This window comes from Sus scrofa, chromosome X, assembly GCF_054392235.1.
Source record: "Sus scrofa isolate SSC_HxYL_T2T_F1_AM1 chromosome X, Sscrofa_HxYL_maternal_Yorkshire_Landrace_v2.0, whole genome shotgun sequence".
Classification (NCBI taxonomy): Eukaryota; Metazoa; Chordata; class Mammalia; order Artiodactyla; family Suidae; genus Sus; species Sus scrofa.
In genome coordinates this window covers 84,688,213-84,709,158 of record NC_139401.1, presented here as the reverse complement: position 1 = coordinate 84,709,158, position 20,946 = coordinate 84,688,213, and the positions used below count along the sequence as shown (strand labels likewise).

General features: G+C 33.7%; 1 protein-coding gene across 50 annotated transcripts in view; it reads right to left on the bottom strand.

Annotated features, from left to right (window-relative positions):
- The window catches only part of PCDH11X (protocadherin 11 X-linked), a 728,596-nt gene that overhangs the window by 634,400 nt on the left and 73,250 nt on the right, over positions 1 to 20,946 (bottom strand). For 43 of the 50 annotated variants that reach the window (XM_085006470.1, XM_021080411.2, XM_085006456.1 and 40 more), the window contains one exon: positions 16,430 to 18,925. In XM_085006470.1, coding sequence (XP_084862596.1) covers positions 16,430 to 18,925 — 2,496 coding nt within the window. Of the gene's footprint in view, positions 1 to 10,990; positions 13,009 to 16,429; positions 18,926 to 20,946 lie in introns of those variants that run through there. The other 7 variants (XM_085006481.1, XM_021080418.2, XM_085006489.1 and 4 more) reach the window with 1 other exon arrangement.

Below are 20,946 nucleotides of genomic sequence, written 5' to 3'. Positions count from 1 at the left end.
CCTAGAGCAATACTCAATAACTCTGCTCAGGCTCCTGTAAAGAACACACATGATAGGGTTCAAAAGGCAAGATTGCTGTCTGGGTCAGCTTTAGTTAAGCAGTTAATAAAAAATATGGTTGTCTAGATTCTTAATTTGAAATAGCTGTGATGTAGGGAAGGCACAATTAAATTGTTTAAATTGAGCTTAGGCAAATTTTAGAAGCTCCCTGAGACCCAGTTTGTTTGTTTGTTTGTCTTTAAGGGGTATGATATCAATAACATCTATCTCACTGTATTGTTCCAAATATTAGATGAGTTCATCAATGTGGAACAGACTTACATTTATTAAGTGTCTACTTTATGCCAGACACTGTACAATGCACGTTTTTATACCTAATGTCTTCAAATCCTCACTTAACAATCCATTTAACTGGAAAATATGGTACAGCCTAATATTATTCCCAGTGCCTAGAAGGCACTCGCCAAATTTTCCTTGAACTATACCTTCCTAATTTCCTCTTTTCCCTTCATCTTTATTTTCAGAAGTTAATGTATCATGGGCATCTGATATATATATATATATATATATATATATATATATTCCCTGATTGTTATTAAGGAATTAATGCAGCTTCCTAAGTGCTAAACTGTTCCCATTTGAAAAAAAAAAGTATTACGTAATATAATTTAGGACATATTGGTCACTGTTAAAAATTAGTGTTCCTTTAGCTACATATGAATTGGCAAAACTAGGAAGCATGATCTAGAAACAAAATACTTTTTCAAGTTTTCCTATGTAATCCAAAGTTATTCATTCTAAATGACTAAAAGAAATTCATAATGTATTTGAGTTGATAATTTTAAATACTTTTTATAACTATCTGGTGGTCCATATTTGATATATATTTCTGGTTATTTCCAATACATCTCATATGGTTTATTAGGGATTCATAACTATACTGAATATTACAATGATCCTTTTTATTATAAATTGATATAGAAATTAATTTATATTTGGTGACACACATATATACTCTTCTCTCTCAAACTCATCTTATGGCTCACCAAACTGCAGGACATTAGAATAATATGTTTTAAATGTTGCAAAGGTGGAATGGAAAGGGAACTTTCAAAGTTCAGTTCAGTTAAACACTTTTTGAATAGTTGCTATTTTCAAAGTTTATTCAGGAGTTCATATATTGAGAGTGGAAATAGATGGAAGAAGAGAGTCTTCTTTGTCTATCCTATTTGCATTTTTCCAACTGATCTATTCACAGGGAATTATGCCCCATAGCTTCCAGAATGAGCGTGGTACTTGCTAAGCTTATGAAAATCTTGTAACGAGAGTCGTCTAAAAGATCATGTCTGAGTTTAAATACTTGTGGATGAGTCCAGGAAGGGGCAAAAAGAGTTGGGAAAATGTACACCAGTTTACAGCTGAGAAGAAATTTAATGAGAAGGTGGTAAAAGTGAAGAACCTCTGAACTTCAAAACAAGAGTTGTGGGGGCCATAACTCTGCCAGACATGACGTAGAGAGGAAGGAGAACTTGAGAGTTACTTAGATCTAACCACGGAGCCTCAGCTTCTCCTGGCCACTTACTCTGAGATAAAGAACTGTTATATGTAAGGTGACTAGCACACTGCCTGACATAAAATAGATGCTCAATAAAGTTTGGTTCTACTGTCTGCCAAATAGTAGAAGCGGACTAGGATATCGCATAATCTCTGAAATAGAAGCAGGTCACAGATGTAACAATATAGCCCATAAAGGTTATAGGAAATAATACAGATCTGGGAATTAGATGGTCAGCATAATATAACCAGAAGAGTAAAAAGTATTTTCAACTATTCAAGTAAATGTCTAAGTAACTGAAGTTTTTCTCCTATTGGATTGACAGAGTTTGGATAAGAGACCAGACACATGTTCCTATCTGAATATGGGGCTGCAAAAGTTTCCCAGAGAATAGAGAGGACAGACTTACAGCATATTCCCTTTATGCAATAAGAGGATAAGTATCTCTCAGTGGGTCCAATACTTCCCATGCTTATATATGAAAGTCCACCTTGGGTTCTAACACATTTTAGTAGCCAGGCCAACCTGAAGAAGAAAGGAAATGCTGACAACTCTATTTTCAGAATTTTCTCTTAGGTTTTCATATGAGAAGGGATATGGAATTTTTCTCTATGAAAAGTAAAATGCACCATGAAATTTAAAATTTCATACACACATGCTAAGACAGTTATGGTAGGAATACAGTTAAGGCAGATTTAGCATATAGCTGTGGTAATTTTTGAGTTAGACTGATTTTACATAGGATTGTTCCCAAGAAATAAATCATAGTAAAAAATAATGTTTTTTGGCTCTAACAAATTAAAAGTGAATAATATGAATAATAATCTTCCCTCTGCCATGATAGAAGCACTTCAAAAATATATAAAAAAAACATACAAATATGAAGAGAATGTTTGTTCAGTAGAAATGTGGCAATGTGTTACTCATGTTATTGAGTCCTTAGCCTTGTCTTTATATCCAATCTTCCACTTTATTACCAGTTTATATTATATTCTCCAGGGATATGTACTGAAGAAAGTAGCCACTGACTTTAACTTGAAGAATGTTAGTAATTGCTTTTATTTTATATGGGAAAGTTGGAAAACTCTCAATGATTATAACTGAGCTAAAAAAACATGTGCCTACTCATGATTATGTTTATTCACTTTACATAAGGAGGTGAAATAAATAATGAGTGGTAGAATGGAACCATCATCAGGTAGAATGGAAATGTTTTATAGTAATTCCAGCATCCCAATATAAGACTATTTAGCAAATATATGAAAGACAAACCAAAACAAAACCCCAAAACCCAAGGATGTTTCCTGCATGACACTTAGAAAGTTTTTTCTGTTACATTAAGGACAAAAGAAAAAAGGGCTAATGTGAGAACTATGTGGTTTATTTTCATCTATTTCTAGGAAGCAGGTGGCATACTTGTTTCCAGTATATGTGCCAAGAAGTGCATTACTTAAAGATGTGTGTGTGTGTGCATACAACATAGGGATATATGGTTTCTGAATTTTCAGAGTAGCTCTATCATGTTATAATTTCGTTATTATCTACATTTAATATCTCATGGTTTTCTGCGTCTATGCTGTTTTGACAAATTTAATAAATTTGACTTTCAATATGAGGTGAAAGGGATAAAATGATTTCTATCTAGGATGACCATTTTATCTCAGTACTTCTGTGACAGTTTTTATATATATACGAGCACATTTTTTTTTTTGGCCACACTCGTGGCATGTAGAAGTTCCAAGGCCAGGGATCAAACCTACACCACAGCAGTGACCTGAGCCACAGCAGTGACAATGCCAGGTCCTTAACCTGCTGAGCCACCAGGGAACACCTAAACAAGCACATTTTAACCAGAGTTCCCAATATCTGTTACCATTCACTAGAAAAATTTCCTCTGAGAAGAAAAACACATTTTTTCTTGCCATATTTGAAAGAAATGTCACATTGAGATGCTTCTTTTGCTAAAATGCCTAAACGCAGTATGTGGTTCTTCAGTATATGGACTACATTAAGATCAACGAATGGGGTAAAATTTTCCATTGATACTTTTCATTTTAAGTGCAACCTCTGGACAGGAAATAAAATAAGAATCAAAGTATCTAAGGTAATTATTTTAAAATATTCTAGGATTAATGGAGAAAAATGATATGACATCAATTTTGCTGGAAATAGTTTCCAGAAACTACTGTTTGAAAAGTTTTATGACCTACTCATTTATTGACACATTTAATTTTACAAGAATTATGTAAGGTTAATGTTAAGAAACAGAAAAGAGAAGGTCCTGCTGGGGCACACTAATATTGTCTTGGGAGCCCTAGGACATGGATTCAATTCTCAGCCCGGCACAGTGGGCTAAGGATCTGGTGTTGCCACAGCTGCAGCTCAGTTCGAGGCTGTTACTTGGATCCGATCTTTGGCCTGGGAGCTCCATATGCCGCGGGGTGGCAAAAAAACAAAAAGAAAAAAAAAGAAAAAAGAAACAGAAAAGATATTGAAGAAAGAAATATCCAGGCTTCTTCCATTTTTAATAAAATCATAGGTAGCACTCTGATTTTTATCATATTCCATTTTAAAAAGTATGTTTTCTTGCCTTATTTCCACAATTACATTTCCAACTCTCTGACCATGGCTTATTTTTGTTGTCCACACAGAAGAATCTTAACCAATGGAAGTGCTCAATATAATTCTGGTAAATTGTTCAGATTTGTGGAAGCATAAAAGTACATAACATAGTCAAGGAAAAAGGGTAGTAGGCATGACAAAAATATAGGGTGCATGGAGTAGTAGGAGATAAGGATGAGCAAATAGACTTGGTTAAAATTGTAAAATCCTTGAAAAATACAGTAATGGTTTTTATTCTATATGCTATTGGGAAAGCCTTGGAAGATTTTCCCCCATAGGCTTCACTTGATTAGATCTGTTTTAGAAAAAAGTATTATGGGTACAGGATAGAAAATAAATTGGACAAATGAAGGTAACAAGCAGAACGACCTATTAGTAGTGGAGCTGGTAACTCATAATGAAGACCTAAATAAGGAAGTGGCGGAGTTCCTGTCGTGGCGCAGTTGTTAACGAATCCAACTAGGAACCACGAGGTTGTGGGTTTCATCCCTGGCCTTGTTCAGTGGGTGAAGGATCCAGCGTTGCCGTGAGCTGTGGTGTAGTTCACAGACGTGGCTCGGATCCCGCGTTGTTGTGGCTCTGGGGTAGGCTCCGATTCGACCCCTAGCCTGAGAACCTCCATATGCTGCGGGAGCAGCCCAAGAAATAGCAAAAAGACAAAACAAACAAATAAAAATAAAGAAGTGGCAAAGGAGAAAATGTCCAAAGCACTGTAGAGGCAAGATTAAAAGTATTTGGTTACTATTTGGATGTGACTCAGGAAAATGTTGATGACTTTAAGATACTTCCTGAAATGGGTTAAGTATATGCTTGCTCAGTTCAGATTTCAAGAGATTTGGAAAGAGTATCTACTTACTACATACTTGTAAGGTACTCTACTAGTGATGTTCACACACACACAAACACACACACACTCCTAATTATTATGATAAAACATTTTAATTTTTCTCAATTTTTTTAACATTGTATACTCAGGGATTTTCTGCTCTAGAAAAACTGAAAGTTTTTTTTTAACATAATTTTCTCGGATAAAGGGATTTTTACACTACTAGCAACCAGGGGAATTCTTTTATTGTCCCACATCCCTACCTACCCTTTATAACCCACCCTTCACCATAACCACCATTATTCTCTACATTGCTTTGTTCATAGGAGGAGTTTGAGAAATATTCAACTAATCTCACTTGAACTCATGGTAAACTCCATTATCTAGTATGTTTTATGAAAAATAGTAGTTAATAAGTAGCACCATATTACCAATGCTCAAAGTATTTGAATACAATAAAATGCACAGAGCTAAAAACTTTAGTGAATATGAATCATTTCTATATACTTCACTGCTTTGGGTTAATTGGAAAAGACCAGTAATCTCCCAATGTTAGTGACGAAGAATGAGAATATATAAAGTTCCAGTTCATACAACTCAGATAACAAGACATACCCTGAAACTGTAGGATGTTAATGTACTAAAATGTATTTTAGGATCCCTGATGATGTTAATGAAATTGGTAGCCTCTACTGTACTGAAGCAGCACTTCAAAAAATATCAGAAGATTTGTTATTGGAATGCAGAAACAACTTTATTTGTATGTATTTCACTTAATACAGATTACACACACTTTATGCACTGAAAATACCTCAAATACAACCAGTGTTAGTATCAACATGTATTCTAGTTGAAAGATGCTCTATGATTTTCACTCTAATATATTCACACATAAACCTGTTATTGACTTTTTTAAATTACAGCTACAAGTAAAGCAAAAACAAAATTTTAAGAAAGAATGTTTGTGAATGCTCTTGCATTTTAAATCTTCACAATTTTAATGTTACTTTGCACAGCTTTTCCTCAATTGCAGTTCTTAATACTAACTCCATTTAAAAGCAGAAATGACAATAAATTGTACACATTACCCAATCAAAAAACTGAATCTATCCTCACAAATATTTCCATGAATTAGGTCAATCCACAGTCCACACTGAGCCATTTATAAAAGTGTATTTTGTATTTACATACATAGATAATATGTATGCCTATATATGATAATGGTAAATCCATATCTTAGCATTTGATAGAAACATTAACACACAAAGTTGCAGATTTATGAAACTGAAAATCTGACATTGTACAGAGAACTAAGAGAGAATTACTTATTTCATTTTTGGTTTCAGAAGTGTTGAAATTAAGTAAGGTATTAATGCAAATAAGGAGGGTTAATCTAATGGATTCTTTTCTATATGTTTTTGATATACCAGCTGAGCAGAAGTTGACCATTACTGCAGGCAAATTTATCTTAGCTTTTTTGTATACAAACAAAGCAGAATCTACACTGGTACTTACATAGGAAAAAATGGTTTAATTTTTAATGTATAATTTAATGTTACTGGATCTGTGATCTTTTAGAAAACAGGGGAACTGTTACATTTGAGGCAAATAATCTGATTGAAATTATTTAAAAACACATGAGCACATATTCAGAATCACTGGATAGGACAGGTATTTTATTAAAGAAAAGGTGCTGTATAAGATGACATAAGGGATAAAGGATGGTTAAAGTGTGTAAGTGAAGCATGAGTTTAAAAGAAGAGAGAATAACTTTGTAAATGTAGATGTATGATCTCTGAACAAGTTGTCTTTAGGTTAAAGTTTATATTATTTTTTCTGCTAGAAATTTGAAAAACCTAAATACACACATATACATGCAAATGTATGTGTGCTTATACATACTCTAACCCATTTTAATCCCACTGTATTAGAATTACATAAAGATCAAATCAAAATGAATTTTCCTCTGGTTTGACAATTAGGTCTCTTAATTTTTTTTTTTTTTTTTTTTTTGCCTTTTCTAGGGCCGCTCCTGTGGTATATGGAGTTCCCGAACTAGGGGACTAATCGGAGCTGTAGCCACCGGCCTACACCAGAGCCACATCAACTCGGGATCCGAGCCATGTCTGCAACCACAGCTCACGGCAATGCCGGATCGTTAATCCACTGAGCAAGGCCAGGGATCGAACCTGCAACCTCATGGTTCCTAGTCAGATTCGTTAACCACTGCACCATGATGGGAACTCCTAGGTGTCTTAATTTTAAGACTTTGGTATGTTTGTCTTTTAAGTCTCACACCTAAAAAGAATTGTTATGTACCTCATCATTTCTATAATTGGTATGCATTTTGAAATAAATATGTGTATAGTCTTACAAACAACTACAATTTATATATGTAAAGTTGAATTATAGTACCGTGAAGAATTTTGTTGTTAAATGTTATCAACTGCTCTAGTGTCAGATAATACTTTTCTAGAGCACGTCAATTTTTTTCTCCTATCTAAAATGAAATGATTATAATATTATTTTGTAGTACTAGATAAAATCTGCAGCTTTATAAAGTCAAACAATTTGTCAGGTAGACAAAATATTCCCATGTTCACTGAACATGCTTCCAGATATTTTGGTATCATGTAGACAAAGCTATGATACCTGAAGGAGAACTGAGCACCTTCTCTTGAATAATTATATTTGTGTGAAAAATGTAATTATTCAATTTGAACATCATAAATAATTTATGTAATTTTTTACCAAAAGGGACCCAATACATGATTATAAGTGAGTGATCAAATAAATAAAATTAATAATGAAATATAATTTCTCATTTAGGAATTCTTAAACTAGTTTTCCAAAGTCCATGCAATGTTTGTGAGTTTTTTTCTTCCTTGATTATGAGATTATATCTGTGTTTACATGCCAAAAGAGCTGGTTAGATTTGTGTGTGTGGGGGGAATTACTCTGAGGCTGTGACACTGAACAACTATTTGAGCTGTATATTTGAATTATTGGACACATGTTTATGTAAGTTGATAGTATTTATAATCAATTCTGTTTAGTTAAAAGTATCATTGAAATGGTGATCTGCACTGATTTTGAAATTGAGATTAAAACTGGTATGTGATAAGACAAGTAAATACATTTTAAAATTTATTTTATGAATTTCTGAAAATGACTTTCACCAGTGCTGAACATTCATTTATTTCTAACTACTACCAAATAGAGTAAAATTGGTATTAAATTTTCTCTAAGTATCTAATGAAAACATTATTTTGTTATCCAATGTTTTTACCAAGTATTAAGACAAAAAGGAAAATGCTTTTAAAATGCATTTCAAGGAGAATAGCATTTTATGAAGTAAATCAATGAATAATTAATAAATACAAGGCTCCAGGACAAAGGACACAAGTGCAAGTATTTCCAGAATATACATTGAAATACCTCATTTTCCTTACTGTGTTATTTTGACTAGCTGAAACATAATAGAATGTGATTTTTTTCACTTCACCAAAAAAGGCTTACTCCTAATTGGATGGTACCAGTGTATGTGTAGATAATTAAATATAATTAATCACTTAAAAAAGGACAGTTAAAACAATTTTAATTGAGAAGATCTAGAATATGAAAAAGGTGGCGTTCCCACTGTGCCTCAGTGGTAACAAATCCAACTAGTATCTGTGAGGATGGAATCCTGGCCTAACTCAGTGGGTTAAGGATTCAGCGTAACTGTTACTGTGTCCCGTGGTGCAAGGTCGCAGACATGGCTGGATCCTTCATTGCTGTGGCTGTGCAGCTCCAATTGGACCCCTAGCCTGGGAACTTCTATATGCCGCATGTGCAGCCCTAAAAAGACAAAAAAAGAAAAAGAAAAAGAAAAAGGTAAGAGTTGCTTATGAGACTTTTTGGAAATAATTAGATAACTTGAATGTTCATTCCAAGGGAAGTTTTGGCTGATATTAAGAAAGGATTCTTAATCAGGCGCTGTGGTGCAATGGGTAGCGTATTGGACTTCTTGATGGTATTCTTTTTAATGAAAAAGCTTTTTCATCAAGATTGGGTATTTTAACTGAGGGGAGATTAGTCTTATGATGGAGATATATAGTATGTCTCTGTATTATGCCATCAACTAATTAGGCTACACTATTACATAATGTCTAATCATATATTTATAAAATAAATAATATGCATAATAAATAACCACTATGTGTAAAAAAGTTCTTCAAGTATAGTTTAAAATAAAAAAGAACAGAATATGTCTGTAATTTTAAAGTGCACCAACTCCAGAGGTTAAACAGAATTACTAAGCAAGTTATAAAGAAAAACTCACTGGTATAGCTTAAAATAAAAACAAAGATCTAAAATCCTCCATTCAAAATCTACCCACAATTTTAAAAAGCCTACTCCAAATTCTAAATAGCACATAAAACCACGGTATGAACACCCATAATGTATGAAAAAATAAATTGCACAATAGTTCTTTTTTAAAATACTAGTTATACACAACACACACAGCTTTATATTACTGCAGCACCTTTGAATATCTTAGAAACCTAAATCTAAACAATATTTAAAGTAGACAAAAACTAAGTTACATAAAACCTAAGGAAAACTGTCTATTACACAAGAGCACCTATAGGAAGCTTTTACAGATTGTGGCTTAAATTTATATAAGATTATTTAGTAGAGCTGTTTGTCCTGAAGCACTTCTGCTGAAATCAGGCTTTTTATCACACCTAGCTAGATGCACAATTACAAAAGCTAATTAAACAGTGAAAAGTGCAGGTGACAAACTGTAGAATGAGACAATATTATTTTGTGTCAAAATAAAAAGATTAGTAACTATTGTACAAAATAATGATTGATTGAATCTTAATTCAACTTTTAAAAATTATTCTAGAGTATAGGTGTTCTCAGTAATGATGTGGACATGACAGTCAGCAGAGAAAACAGAAGTATATATAAAGGATTTATTATTGGACAGAATTTAAATTGCTTTATAACTTTTTCAATTTAAATCATTGAAAGTAAAATTAATTTACGAGATGTAATGGCTTGAATATTCTACTTCTAAAAATAAACTTTTACATTTAATGTAAAATAAGAAAACGTATTTCAGCAGCTTTTTTCAAAAAAAGACCACCATGAATTTTAATCAAATTTGAGTGCCTATAGGGGTGAAAGTGTACAGGCCATTGTAGTTCATCAATTAGTCCCTAAAAGTTTATTTTATGACTAGTCTTAAAATTTGCTTTCCTTTTGTTTTTCTCTATACACTGACTAGAATAAGAACAACAGAGACAGTCAAGGACACTTCATTGAGAATATTCCAGGAGTCTATTACAACAAGAGATGGGAAGATATCTGAGACCTTGTAGGCCAAACATGTAACAACAAAAATATTTAAATTAAAAGTTTCATCAAATCAACTGATAAGAAGGAAACAAGTAGGAAAATGCATGTTTTTGTTTTCTCTAGCTTTTGTCTAAAACTAGTTTCAATGCCATCCATCTTATTCTCCAATAATATTATTTCCATAAGCATAAGCAAAGGACAGATCAAAGGTAGTTAATAATCAAAAGCAGAATCCATTTTCATCTATGGCCAAATTCTAAATACAGTTAAATCTCAGTCATTATTGGTTTATATGGGTAAATATTTTAGCCTCAAAGAGCAGGAACGAAATCAGTTTAGAAGTTCCTTTCTCACACAAGTTGTATTCTGAGAGATGGAATCACTTGCAGCTTTAAAAATAAAGTTTCTATTTTCATCTTCTGCAAAGATGACACCCATAAAAATATTGAGGAATTTTTTTTTAGAGATTCTGGATAACTCTTTCAACACACTTTCATCTTCATATACACAAAGGAGTGATTAGGAATTTTCCTTATTACAGTCAGAAAGGAAAAGGTCACAGAAGCAGAAGAAAAATGAGATATTCTCCTCTAGCTCACAAAATGTGCAGAAAAGGAGACAAGCATGGCCATTACACAGGCATTTAAAATGTGTTTATATAATAATTACATATACAAATGGTCATGAAGCCACAGTAGTCTGTCACAGGACAAGTGAAATATTGATTCATTTTCTTGGGCATCATCATTTTGTTCACAATTAAATTGAGACTACGAATTTTACTCTTAGTACATCTTGGTGCCTGCAGGGTACTAACTCTAAGGGCATAGTAAATTGGCTCAATTTTGACATTCCTTGAAATGATTTGAATTAAACTGAAATATTTATCAGGAAAAAATGGGGGAGGAATTTCAAAATTATTCTATATGAATAACTTTCACAAAGGTAAAGTTTAATTTTAAGTATTATTATACAATAGTTATTTATAAGTATGTAACACAATATTGTAATTTATAAGACATATCTCACTACCAGTAAAAAAGTTACACTCAGTCATTATAATTAACTAAGTAATGTTTAAAAAGCCAGATAGCAAGCATGTTCAAGGAACTTGACGTTATTAGAGGTACTAATTCTGTACTGAGTAAATGGGAATGTTGAATTTTAACAAAAATCTTTTCAAAATCCTGCCCATTTATTAAATATCCAAGAATTACACTAATCAAAAATGCTAAATAGAGCATAAACCTCTTCTAAACACCTTTACACCACAGAACAAGTAATACACTAATTTAATGTACATACATATAGACCAAATCCTACTCACACTTTGCAAGATAAAATGTAACACAATGAAGCATTTGAATGAGAAGTCAGGAAACATATGTCATGATTATAAGGGTCCTTTATACTCCCTTTTTTTTCCCTGAAAAATCATGTTTTTAAAATATTCTGTTAGTACTAGTACTGTTATTAAGTTATAAGCAGCTTAAAGAATACAGTGTAAAATTGGGACAGCATTCCTTCCTCAATAAATTTAATGTACACCCAATTTGAGGCATTTAGTCATTTGTGTAGGAAAGTAATTAATCAAAATGGTGTGAAGGATGAGATAAAGGGCAAATTACTCAAAGTAAAGAAATACATTCAGTAATTTGATGTCAGAGAAATAAATCTATTTAGCTTCAACTTTAGTATCTTACATTTTTCTAGGTAGTTTCAAAATTAAGATAAAATCTTTCAAAATATCCTATTTAAACCGTTGACTCTACTCTCATATGTCTAGAATTATGAGACTACTCTCATATGACTAGAATTATGTCATTATGTAAGATATATCAATACTTTTTTCCCAAAATATTGGGGAGTATAAAGAACTTTTACATTCTCCTTTTGATAGATTAAAAATAGATAAAGCTTCTTTTTCAGTATTTAAAGAAAAAGGAAACATGATCACAACAAAAATATCTTTAATGATTAAAGTAGTGGAACAACATGATTTCAATCAACATAAAAAACATTAAAGTTATTTTATATCAGCTAACTTTTAAGAAAAGTGATGGATAATTATAATTATTTTTTCAACACTATATAATGAGAATATTTTCAAAAAAATGTGCTAAAGTGTTTTGTTGTTGTTGTTTGCTTTTGGTATTAAGGAAAATCTCTTGCCCTGGATACCTTTCAGAGGGTAGCTTGGATAGTTCAGCTTCACTTCCAAACTCCCAGAGATGATCTTTAAATTCTTCAGCAATCAGACAGGGCAAGTAATTCCATGTTTTGTGATTGATATATTAACCATCAGTTTGTACAGCAAGACACATTATATCACACTCATTGACATTCAGAGCAAGCAAATGGAGACACAGCATGATAAAATTCTTTTATTATACTGCACTGTTTCTTCCACAAATTTTAAATTTCCATTGCAAGATTATAGCTAAAATGAGCACAAGGCTCAGTGGGACAAAATTTTTAAGGTGGTTTTTGTTTTGCTTGCCTTTATAGTGGGAAATTCAGGTTACGAAATTAATGATCTTAGCCAAATTTTGAAATCACAAATCATTGGAATTTTTTGGAAGGAGAATGGAATTATGTTGTTCCTAGAAAGTTATATCTCACTGTAGATTTCAATAGTTGGTGTCCTGGAATCAGTCTAGGACAAGAAAAATAAAATGTTATCAAAATCAGATGGTTTTGTTCTAGGAGTATTAGTTGCCAAGCATGCTACACGGCTAAAATTCACATTACTAAAATACAGACGCATAAAAATCAAAGTTATGGGATTTAACAGTAGTGAATACCAATCCTACTCCAAGCTAACTCAGACTCCTCTTACCATTTTGAATCCATGTATAATATCTACATTCATATAATGGTGAATTTTTTCTTTGAAATGAAATACCTCAAATACATGTGACACTGTGCTAAGACAGTGACTTGTACATAGAAGTTCCTTTCAAAGTAATAAGTTCATTTTTATTCTCTTATTTTTGAAATATATACCTTCACAATATTATAATGTGACAGCTTTGTTAAGCAAGACTTGGTTTTGGCATTATATCTCTTTTATACAACAATTATCAAAATTGATTCTAAATGATTATTCTTACTGTTTTTCTAGAGTTGCACCAACCAAACAATATCTGCTTGCTCTGAAAAACGTTAACAGAAAGTAAAGAGTAATATCATCTTCCAAATTTCATTTTTTTTTTTTTTGTCTTTTTAGGGCTGCACCACGGCATATGGAGGTTCCCAGGCTAGGAGTCAAATCAGAGATGCAGCTGCCAACCTACACCACAGCCACGGCAACACCAGATCTGAGCCATGTCTGCAACCTACACCACAGCTCACAGCACACCAGATTCTTAACCCACTGAATGGGGCCAGGGGTTGAAATCGTGTCCTCATGGATACTAGTCAGGTTTATTACCACTGAAGCCACAACGGGAACTCCTCACATTTTTAATTTCTACTACTATATAAAAATGCCTTCCAGAATATCTGTAAAAATTTACATCAAAAGGAGAATCCATCATATTCCCCAGGTATATATGGCTTTATGCAATAGATACATTTCTATCTGATGAATGTACCATATTTTTTCAGAACATAGGTCAGAAAAAAAAAACTATAAAATGTATTTGATTCCATTTTTAAAACATGAAATTTCTGATAAATCACCTTATATTTTATAGCCTACTAGAACCATTTCATTTCTTCACTTTCATATTTCTGTTCAAAGGGGTAATGAACTAAAAGTAAATATCACCCTAAACCATCGTTTTGAAAATGCACTTCTCACGTTGTTTAAAATCAATTGAATATAATTCTGCCTTCTGTTAACAGTAGTATTTTATTCCACTGTCAGAATTTCCTTAAGGGGCAATGAATTTTATTGGCTGACACTTTTCCCCATTTTGTAGGATGTTTCTTTAAAAAGGACACACCTACTGTATTTGAATTTTTATAAATACATGAGTTCATTTTCAGTGCTTACTTACCTTATTAGCATTCTGTAACATCAGTGAATATAAGATGCCTCTCCTGGCATTAATCAGAAATTGAAGTGTGTATAGAAAGGGTGAAGGACATTGCAAATGTAGCACAAAATACAAGGATTCAAATTATTTTTAGTATCATATTAGTCTGCCTAAGTTCACTAATCCATGTCCAGAAAATATTTAGTAATTAATCCAAAACATCTGTGAACCAATAACATAAAATGTACAATTTACCTTTTTTAAGATGTGAGAAAATAGAATACATCATCTGAGAACTCACTGATTCCAGGATAGTCCTTTTAACTAATAAAAACCCAATAATAGTCAAGAATTTATTTTTATTAGCATTTACTTTCCGTATTTTGCCTATGTCATTAAGTTATTGTCCCATTTCTTAGCTAAATAAAATGGCATAATGAAAAAAATTAATTTTATTTACTTTTTCAGGATTAAAAAATATTCAAAAAGGTAATAAAAGAGGAAGATATTTGAAAAACACCTCAATTTTTTCCTTTGTCTATGTTATAAACAAAAACACACCATGATGAGATGTTAGGCATCTATGTTTGCCACCCATTTAAGATCCATCTTGGTCAGAAAACACAGGGCTGCTGTGAACTGTAAAAATAAACTCATTCTAAGCATAACAGAACTCTCCACAAAAAGAGTAGGGTTCTATTTTGCCATTTGCAATAGCATAATTATGAACCTATCGTAAAAAAATGCACGCACAACTGAATTAGTACCTTACTTTCTTTTCACTGTGTGATTAAGAGAGAAAGGTCAATGTTATTGTGTAATTTAATCGTGCATATCCTTGCGTGATGTTAATTCCTAAAACCATTGCCTAAATTATGGTAAATTGTTTTCATTGTTATTTTAAATCCTGATAGACTTCTTTAATATCTCTAACTTTGGTGAGAGGGAACCTATTTTGACTCTCACGTTACTACCATTTTATTAAGCCTGAATGGGTTTCCAGAAGTCTTTATTCACTGAAACTTAGATGAAGAAGACCTTGTTAGGAGTAACACAGATGAAATAATAAAGTCAACATGTGGTGTTGACTTTGATAGAAAAAATAAAATTTCATCACTTGACTTCATTAACGTAATAACCTTACTTAAATCATTTAATTATGAATTTCTAGATACATTTTAATTCATTTCTCCATAGAATACAGATAAAAAGGACTGTATAAACTTGTTTTCATAAATTTATTGGGTTTTAAATTATCATATACAGATTTATTGGGTCTTAATATGCTCATATTTCCCTCAGGCCCATTAGAGAAAGCAAGCATACTTCATTTTCCAAAAATCATTATCTTTTAAGAATGTCTACTGAAGGGTTCTCAATACCTTGCATAGATATGCAAGTACTCAAATAGATATCTAAAATAGAAACCTCATATATATTTCATCCTCTGGCTTGGAGATAAAAGTGAGTAGCATGACTTCATTTTCCTAATCACATTTTTGCTACATGGTGTCAATGCAGATTTGATGAACTAGAGTAATGGTGAGCTCCTAATCTGAAAATGACACTCTCTTTTCATTGTGGTGGTTTGAGGAAATGGTGGGTAGGGAGAATATCTTGATGTTATTTGATTATCTTGGGTAGACACATATTTCCCCAAGTGAAGCTGGAAGTCTCAGCACCATTAAGATCTGCTTATCAGATTCCAAAAGGCTTTACTGTGATGTATCTAGCCCTGACTCTTCTGCCCTCATGCACACAATTATTACTGAGGACAGTGTCATGACCCTTTATTTTGGAGTTTTTCCAGGATATTCTCTAGCAAGAGGTGTCACACTGCCATCTACAAACAACACTTCCCCTATTATAATCATCGTTCTGCACCCAATTTTCCTATAATCAGGAGTCATTTTATTCTGATTTTCTGCCAAACTTAAAATGAATCCATGTTTCTCTTAGGATATTTCTGTAGAATATGATCGTTTTGATCCCATGATGAATCAGTAGATTCTGTAAAGCCCCTACTTCAACTGAAAATAATTTTTAAAAATAAAATAAAGTTAGAAAGATCAGTTAGAAACTTGGATTACCTACCGGTCTGGTGTGCACAGACACAGGGGTCTTGAAAGTTGTCACTGGATAGCTGCACTCAGAAACACTGTAGGGATCAGAACTGCTGGAGGAACACTTGGAGATGGAATCACAGCCCACGAAGGTGTTATCAAGAGGCAGTTCCTGGATGATGTGGTGCTTCGAATTCAGGGGAGTTTCTGGCTGGATCTGGAAGGTAGGCTGTGGAGAGGCAGATTTGTAGTGCCGGGCCAAATCGGGGCTGTCAGGCTTGAAAGTAGTAGGTGTAGTGCCCCAGTTGTACTTGCCCATGGTTTGCTCTTCCAGCTCAATGGGAAGGTCTAGTGTGATGCTGCTTCTATTGTTGTCAGCATCATCCGCCTTAGCTTCTTCGATAGTGACAAAGTTAAGCAGCAAGTTCTTAGGTGCATGCTTCTTCTTCTTCTTCTTCTTTTTCTTCATCATTATCATCTGCCTGTTTTCTGGGTTTGGAGTAACCCATTCAGAATTCTGCTTGTTTTTCTGAGCAGCCTTAAGGTGTGGTGATTGCTGGCATCTTACTACAGCAGTGATGAAAATAACAAGGATGACAGTTATGGTGCCAGCCACAATGGCAACCACTATCTTGACATAGTCACTGGATGGTGAGGATGCATCAGTTGTCTCAATATTTTGGGTCACTGGTGTTTCAATGTTTTTGCGCACCAATTCATAAATCAGTGTAGCATTGGTCACTGACTCATTCACAAATAGATTGACATTTACAACATTGAAGAGAGAATCAGGTTGTCCTAAGTCCTTAGCTTTGACTACCAATCTGTGTAAACCAAGGTCTGCAAAGACACATTTCTCCTTCAGTGTAATGTTGCCTGAAGTTTGGTCAATTATAAATAGACCTTTTGTGTTTCCTCCTACCATGCTATAACGAAGCTCTGCATTCATGCCAGTGTCATTGTCAATAGCAACTACTGTGAAGACCACTGTACCTGGATTAGTGGATGGTGGAACCAGTTCAAAAGAGTAGTTGGAAGACGGGACAACAAAAACTGGTTTGTTGTCATTAACATCAACCACATTTATGGTGACTTTGGCAGTTGAAGAACGTGATATCCTACCACCATCCTCAGCTTTTACATAGAAAGTATAAGATTCCTGTTTTTCTCTATCAAATGAGATATTTGGTTGGATGACACCAGTTTGTGGATCAATGGTGAAGTCATCATTTGCATCTAAAATGGAGAGAATGACTGCAGAATTTTCTCCATAATCAGGATCAGTTACTGTGATTAGTCCTACTGTGCCATGTCTTGGAAGGTTTTCTGGAACATAGAAGTTGTACTCATTGTGCGTGAAAACTGGACTGTTGTCATTCTGATCAAGAACAGTCACAAGGACCGTGGCATTGGTCATTAAAGGTGGCATCCCATTATCTTTTGCTAGAACTGTGAATGAATATTTTTCCTGTTTTTCTCTATCCAGTTTCTTCACTGCGGTCAGAATGCCTGTACGATGATCCAAGTTGAATTCAGATGGAGCATCAAAGCCTAGCAGGTAATTTATCTCAGCATTACGCCCACTGTCTGCATCCATTGCACTTATTTTTGTCAATTGGGTGCCAGGAGAGTTATTCTCAGGAACAGAAAGACTTAGGAAAGGCTGAGTGAAAACTGGAGCATTGTCATTTTCATCTTTTACTTTGATGAGGAGCATGGATGACTGATTCAAAGGAGGTTTGCCAGCATCTGCAGCCAGTAATTTAATGGCATATTCTCTTGTGGACTCATAATCAAGATATGCAGCAGTCTCTAGAAGGAACTGATTACTGAATACTGGCCTTAATCTGAAAGGGACCTCATGGTCTGTAAAGCATGACACCCTACCATTATGGTCAGCATCCTTATCTGTCACAGTTATGAGAGCAATTTTGGTGTTGAGTGGAGCGTTTTCTGAAAGAACCACAGTGCCATTGATGGGATTGATGATGTATCTTATGTCAATTGATGGGATATTATCATTGATATCTGTAACATTGACTAGCACCATTGCTCTTGCTGGCGTCAATCCACCATCACTTGCTAAAACAAGTAATTTGTGATTTGGTGATTCCTCCCTATCCAGTGGTTCTTTAATTGTTATAAGTCCAGTAGTGGAGTTGAGGTGGAACAGCTTCTTGGCCATGTTGGAGATTAGATTGCTGAAATAGAAGTGAATCTTGGCGTTTTCACCTATGTCGGCATCTGTGGCATGGAGCTGTGTCACTGAAGAACCTACAGGAGCATTTTCTGGTATACTGACTTCAATTTCATTCTCCTTGAAGACTGGGCGGTTATCATTTGTATCAGCAACACTTACTTGCAAAATAGCAGTACTGGATCTTTGAGGAAAGCCACCATCTTCAACCTTTATTTTCATTACATATGTATCTTTCTCTTCCCTGTCTAACTCCTTTTGAACTATCAGCTGTGGCATCTTCTCTCCTTCTGGTGTTTCAATGACATCAAGCCCAAAAATACTTTGACCCTAGAAAACAGAGAATGAAATACTTTAGCTTATTATATTATTATTATTTTATTATTTGTAATAGTTATTTCTCCAATTTTTTTCTACTGTACAGCATGGTGACCCAGTTACACATACATATACGCATTCTATTTTCGCACATTATCACGCTCCATCATAAGTGTCTAGACATAGTTCCCAGTGCTACACAGCAGGATCTCATTGCTAATCCATTCCAAAAGCAATAGTCTGCATCTATTAACCCCAAGCTCTCCAACCACCCCGCTCCCTCCCCCTCTCCCTTGGCAACCACAAATCTATTCTGCAAGTCCATGATTTTCTTTTCTGCAGAAAGGTTCATTTGTGCCTTATATTAGATTCCAGATATAAGTGATATCATATGGTATTTGTCTTTCTCTTTCTGACTTACTTGTCTTTTTAATGAGACCAGTTTTCAATTTCTTGAAGCCACATGACATAGCATCAGCTAGAAATAAGTGAGTGCCAGAGACTTCAGTTTTAAGTCTTAACTTTGTCTATAACTAATTTTGTGACCACAAACAAGTTGCTTAACTTCTCCAGACATTTGTGAAATTAGAGTCGTGCTAGATGTTCTGAGGGCTTTTCAGGCCATAGCATTTTATGGTGATAAATGTAACTCTTTTATGTGAACTATTAAAGATTTCAGAAGCAAGAAGTATGAAGAATTTTAAGAATTGTCACTAAGTTTCACATGAGGAACAAAGTTATAAGTGAGTTAACCATGGTTACTTCAAATGAATTAAAATATCTTATTGTAGATTTAGTTGTCTGGGACAGTTTTTGACCACCAAAGTAACAATCAAGTATAAAATAATTATCTCAAAGAACATATATCACATGTAATAAATACAGGTAAAACCTTTGGCATGGGGAGAAAATATGCAAACACTGTTAAGAATAAAACCTTAAGTAAAATACATAGACTTTCCTTCCCCCCCATAGAAACAGGAGTTAAAATGAAATTTTCTTGGAGATTAACAACACAATGCTATTTACTTTCTTATTTTTAAGGAACAGACACGATGGACTGAAATTCACATGCCACAATGTCAAAATGGAAGATATAGCTTGGAACAGTTATCTATAGTCTCTTCTTGCCTGTAAGGTCAGATTATGGGAATGTTTAAAATAAATCTCCACTGGTTCAAAACCATCAAGGAAGTGGTTCAATTAATAAAAAAAAAAACTCTAAAATACTTAAGGTGCTTGGGCTCTCTTAAGAGACTTTTCAGCATACAGTTAAGCTTTAAAAATAGTCAAATAAAATAATTTTGATAAAGTCCAATTTATCAAAAGACAATAAAAAAATTTTAAGTCCCTCCTCTGAACTGCAGTAAGATGAGCCCTACACACATAAATAGTGACCTTGCTAGCTGATTGAGGAATAGTGTTGACAGGCTCTCAGGGGCAGTCCTATCCAATGTTACTTGCAGCACTTTGACAGAAATGATTAAGATAAAAAGCTACTGGAGGCTATGAAGAAAAGATCAAAAGATTTTAAAATTCCTAATACATGAGTGATTTATGAACCGTTATGTATACACACACACATAACCATACACTACAATTTTTAATTCACCCATATATTTTTTAACAGAAAACTTGCTGGCATGTGGTGAAGATCAGTTATTCAGATCTCATTTACATGCTCTGTTTGAAGAATGGGATAATATCTGAGGGTTTTCCCCATAGTTTTTTCATACCAGTGTCTAAAACAAGATCCTAAAAGTTGGAAACAAATGAACAATATCAGGTTTTCAGGGATCACTACAATATGGTGAGATTACATGGTCATATTATTTTTTTTAACTTACCAAGGTGTAATAATTGCTTACATATAATCTAGTACAATACTCAAGTACAACTACCTTTTTCGTAGTGAATTGCCTGAAGATATTTCAGCATTTTTTGTTATTTTTTTAATGTGTGTTTAGATTCACTTCCACTTTTATTCAAATCCAGAACCATAATATATCTTGAAGGAAAAATTAAATATTTAT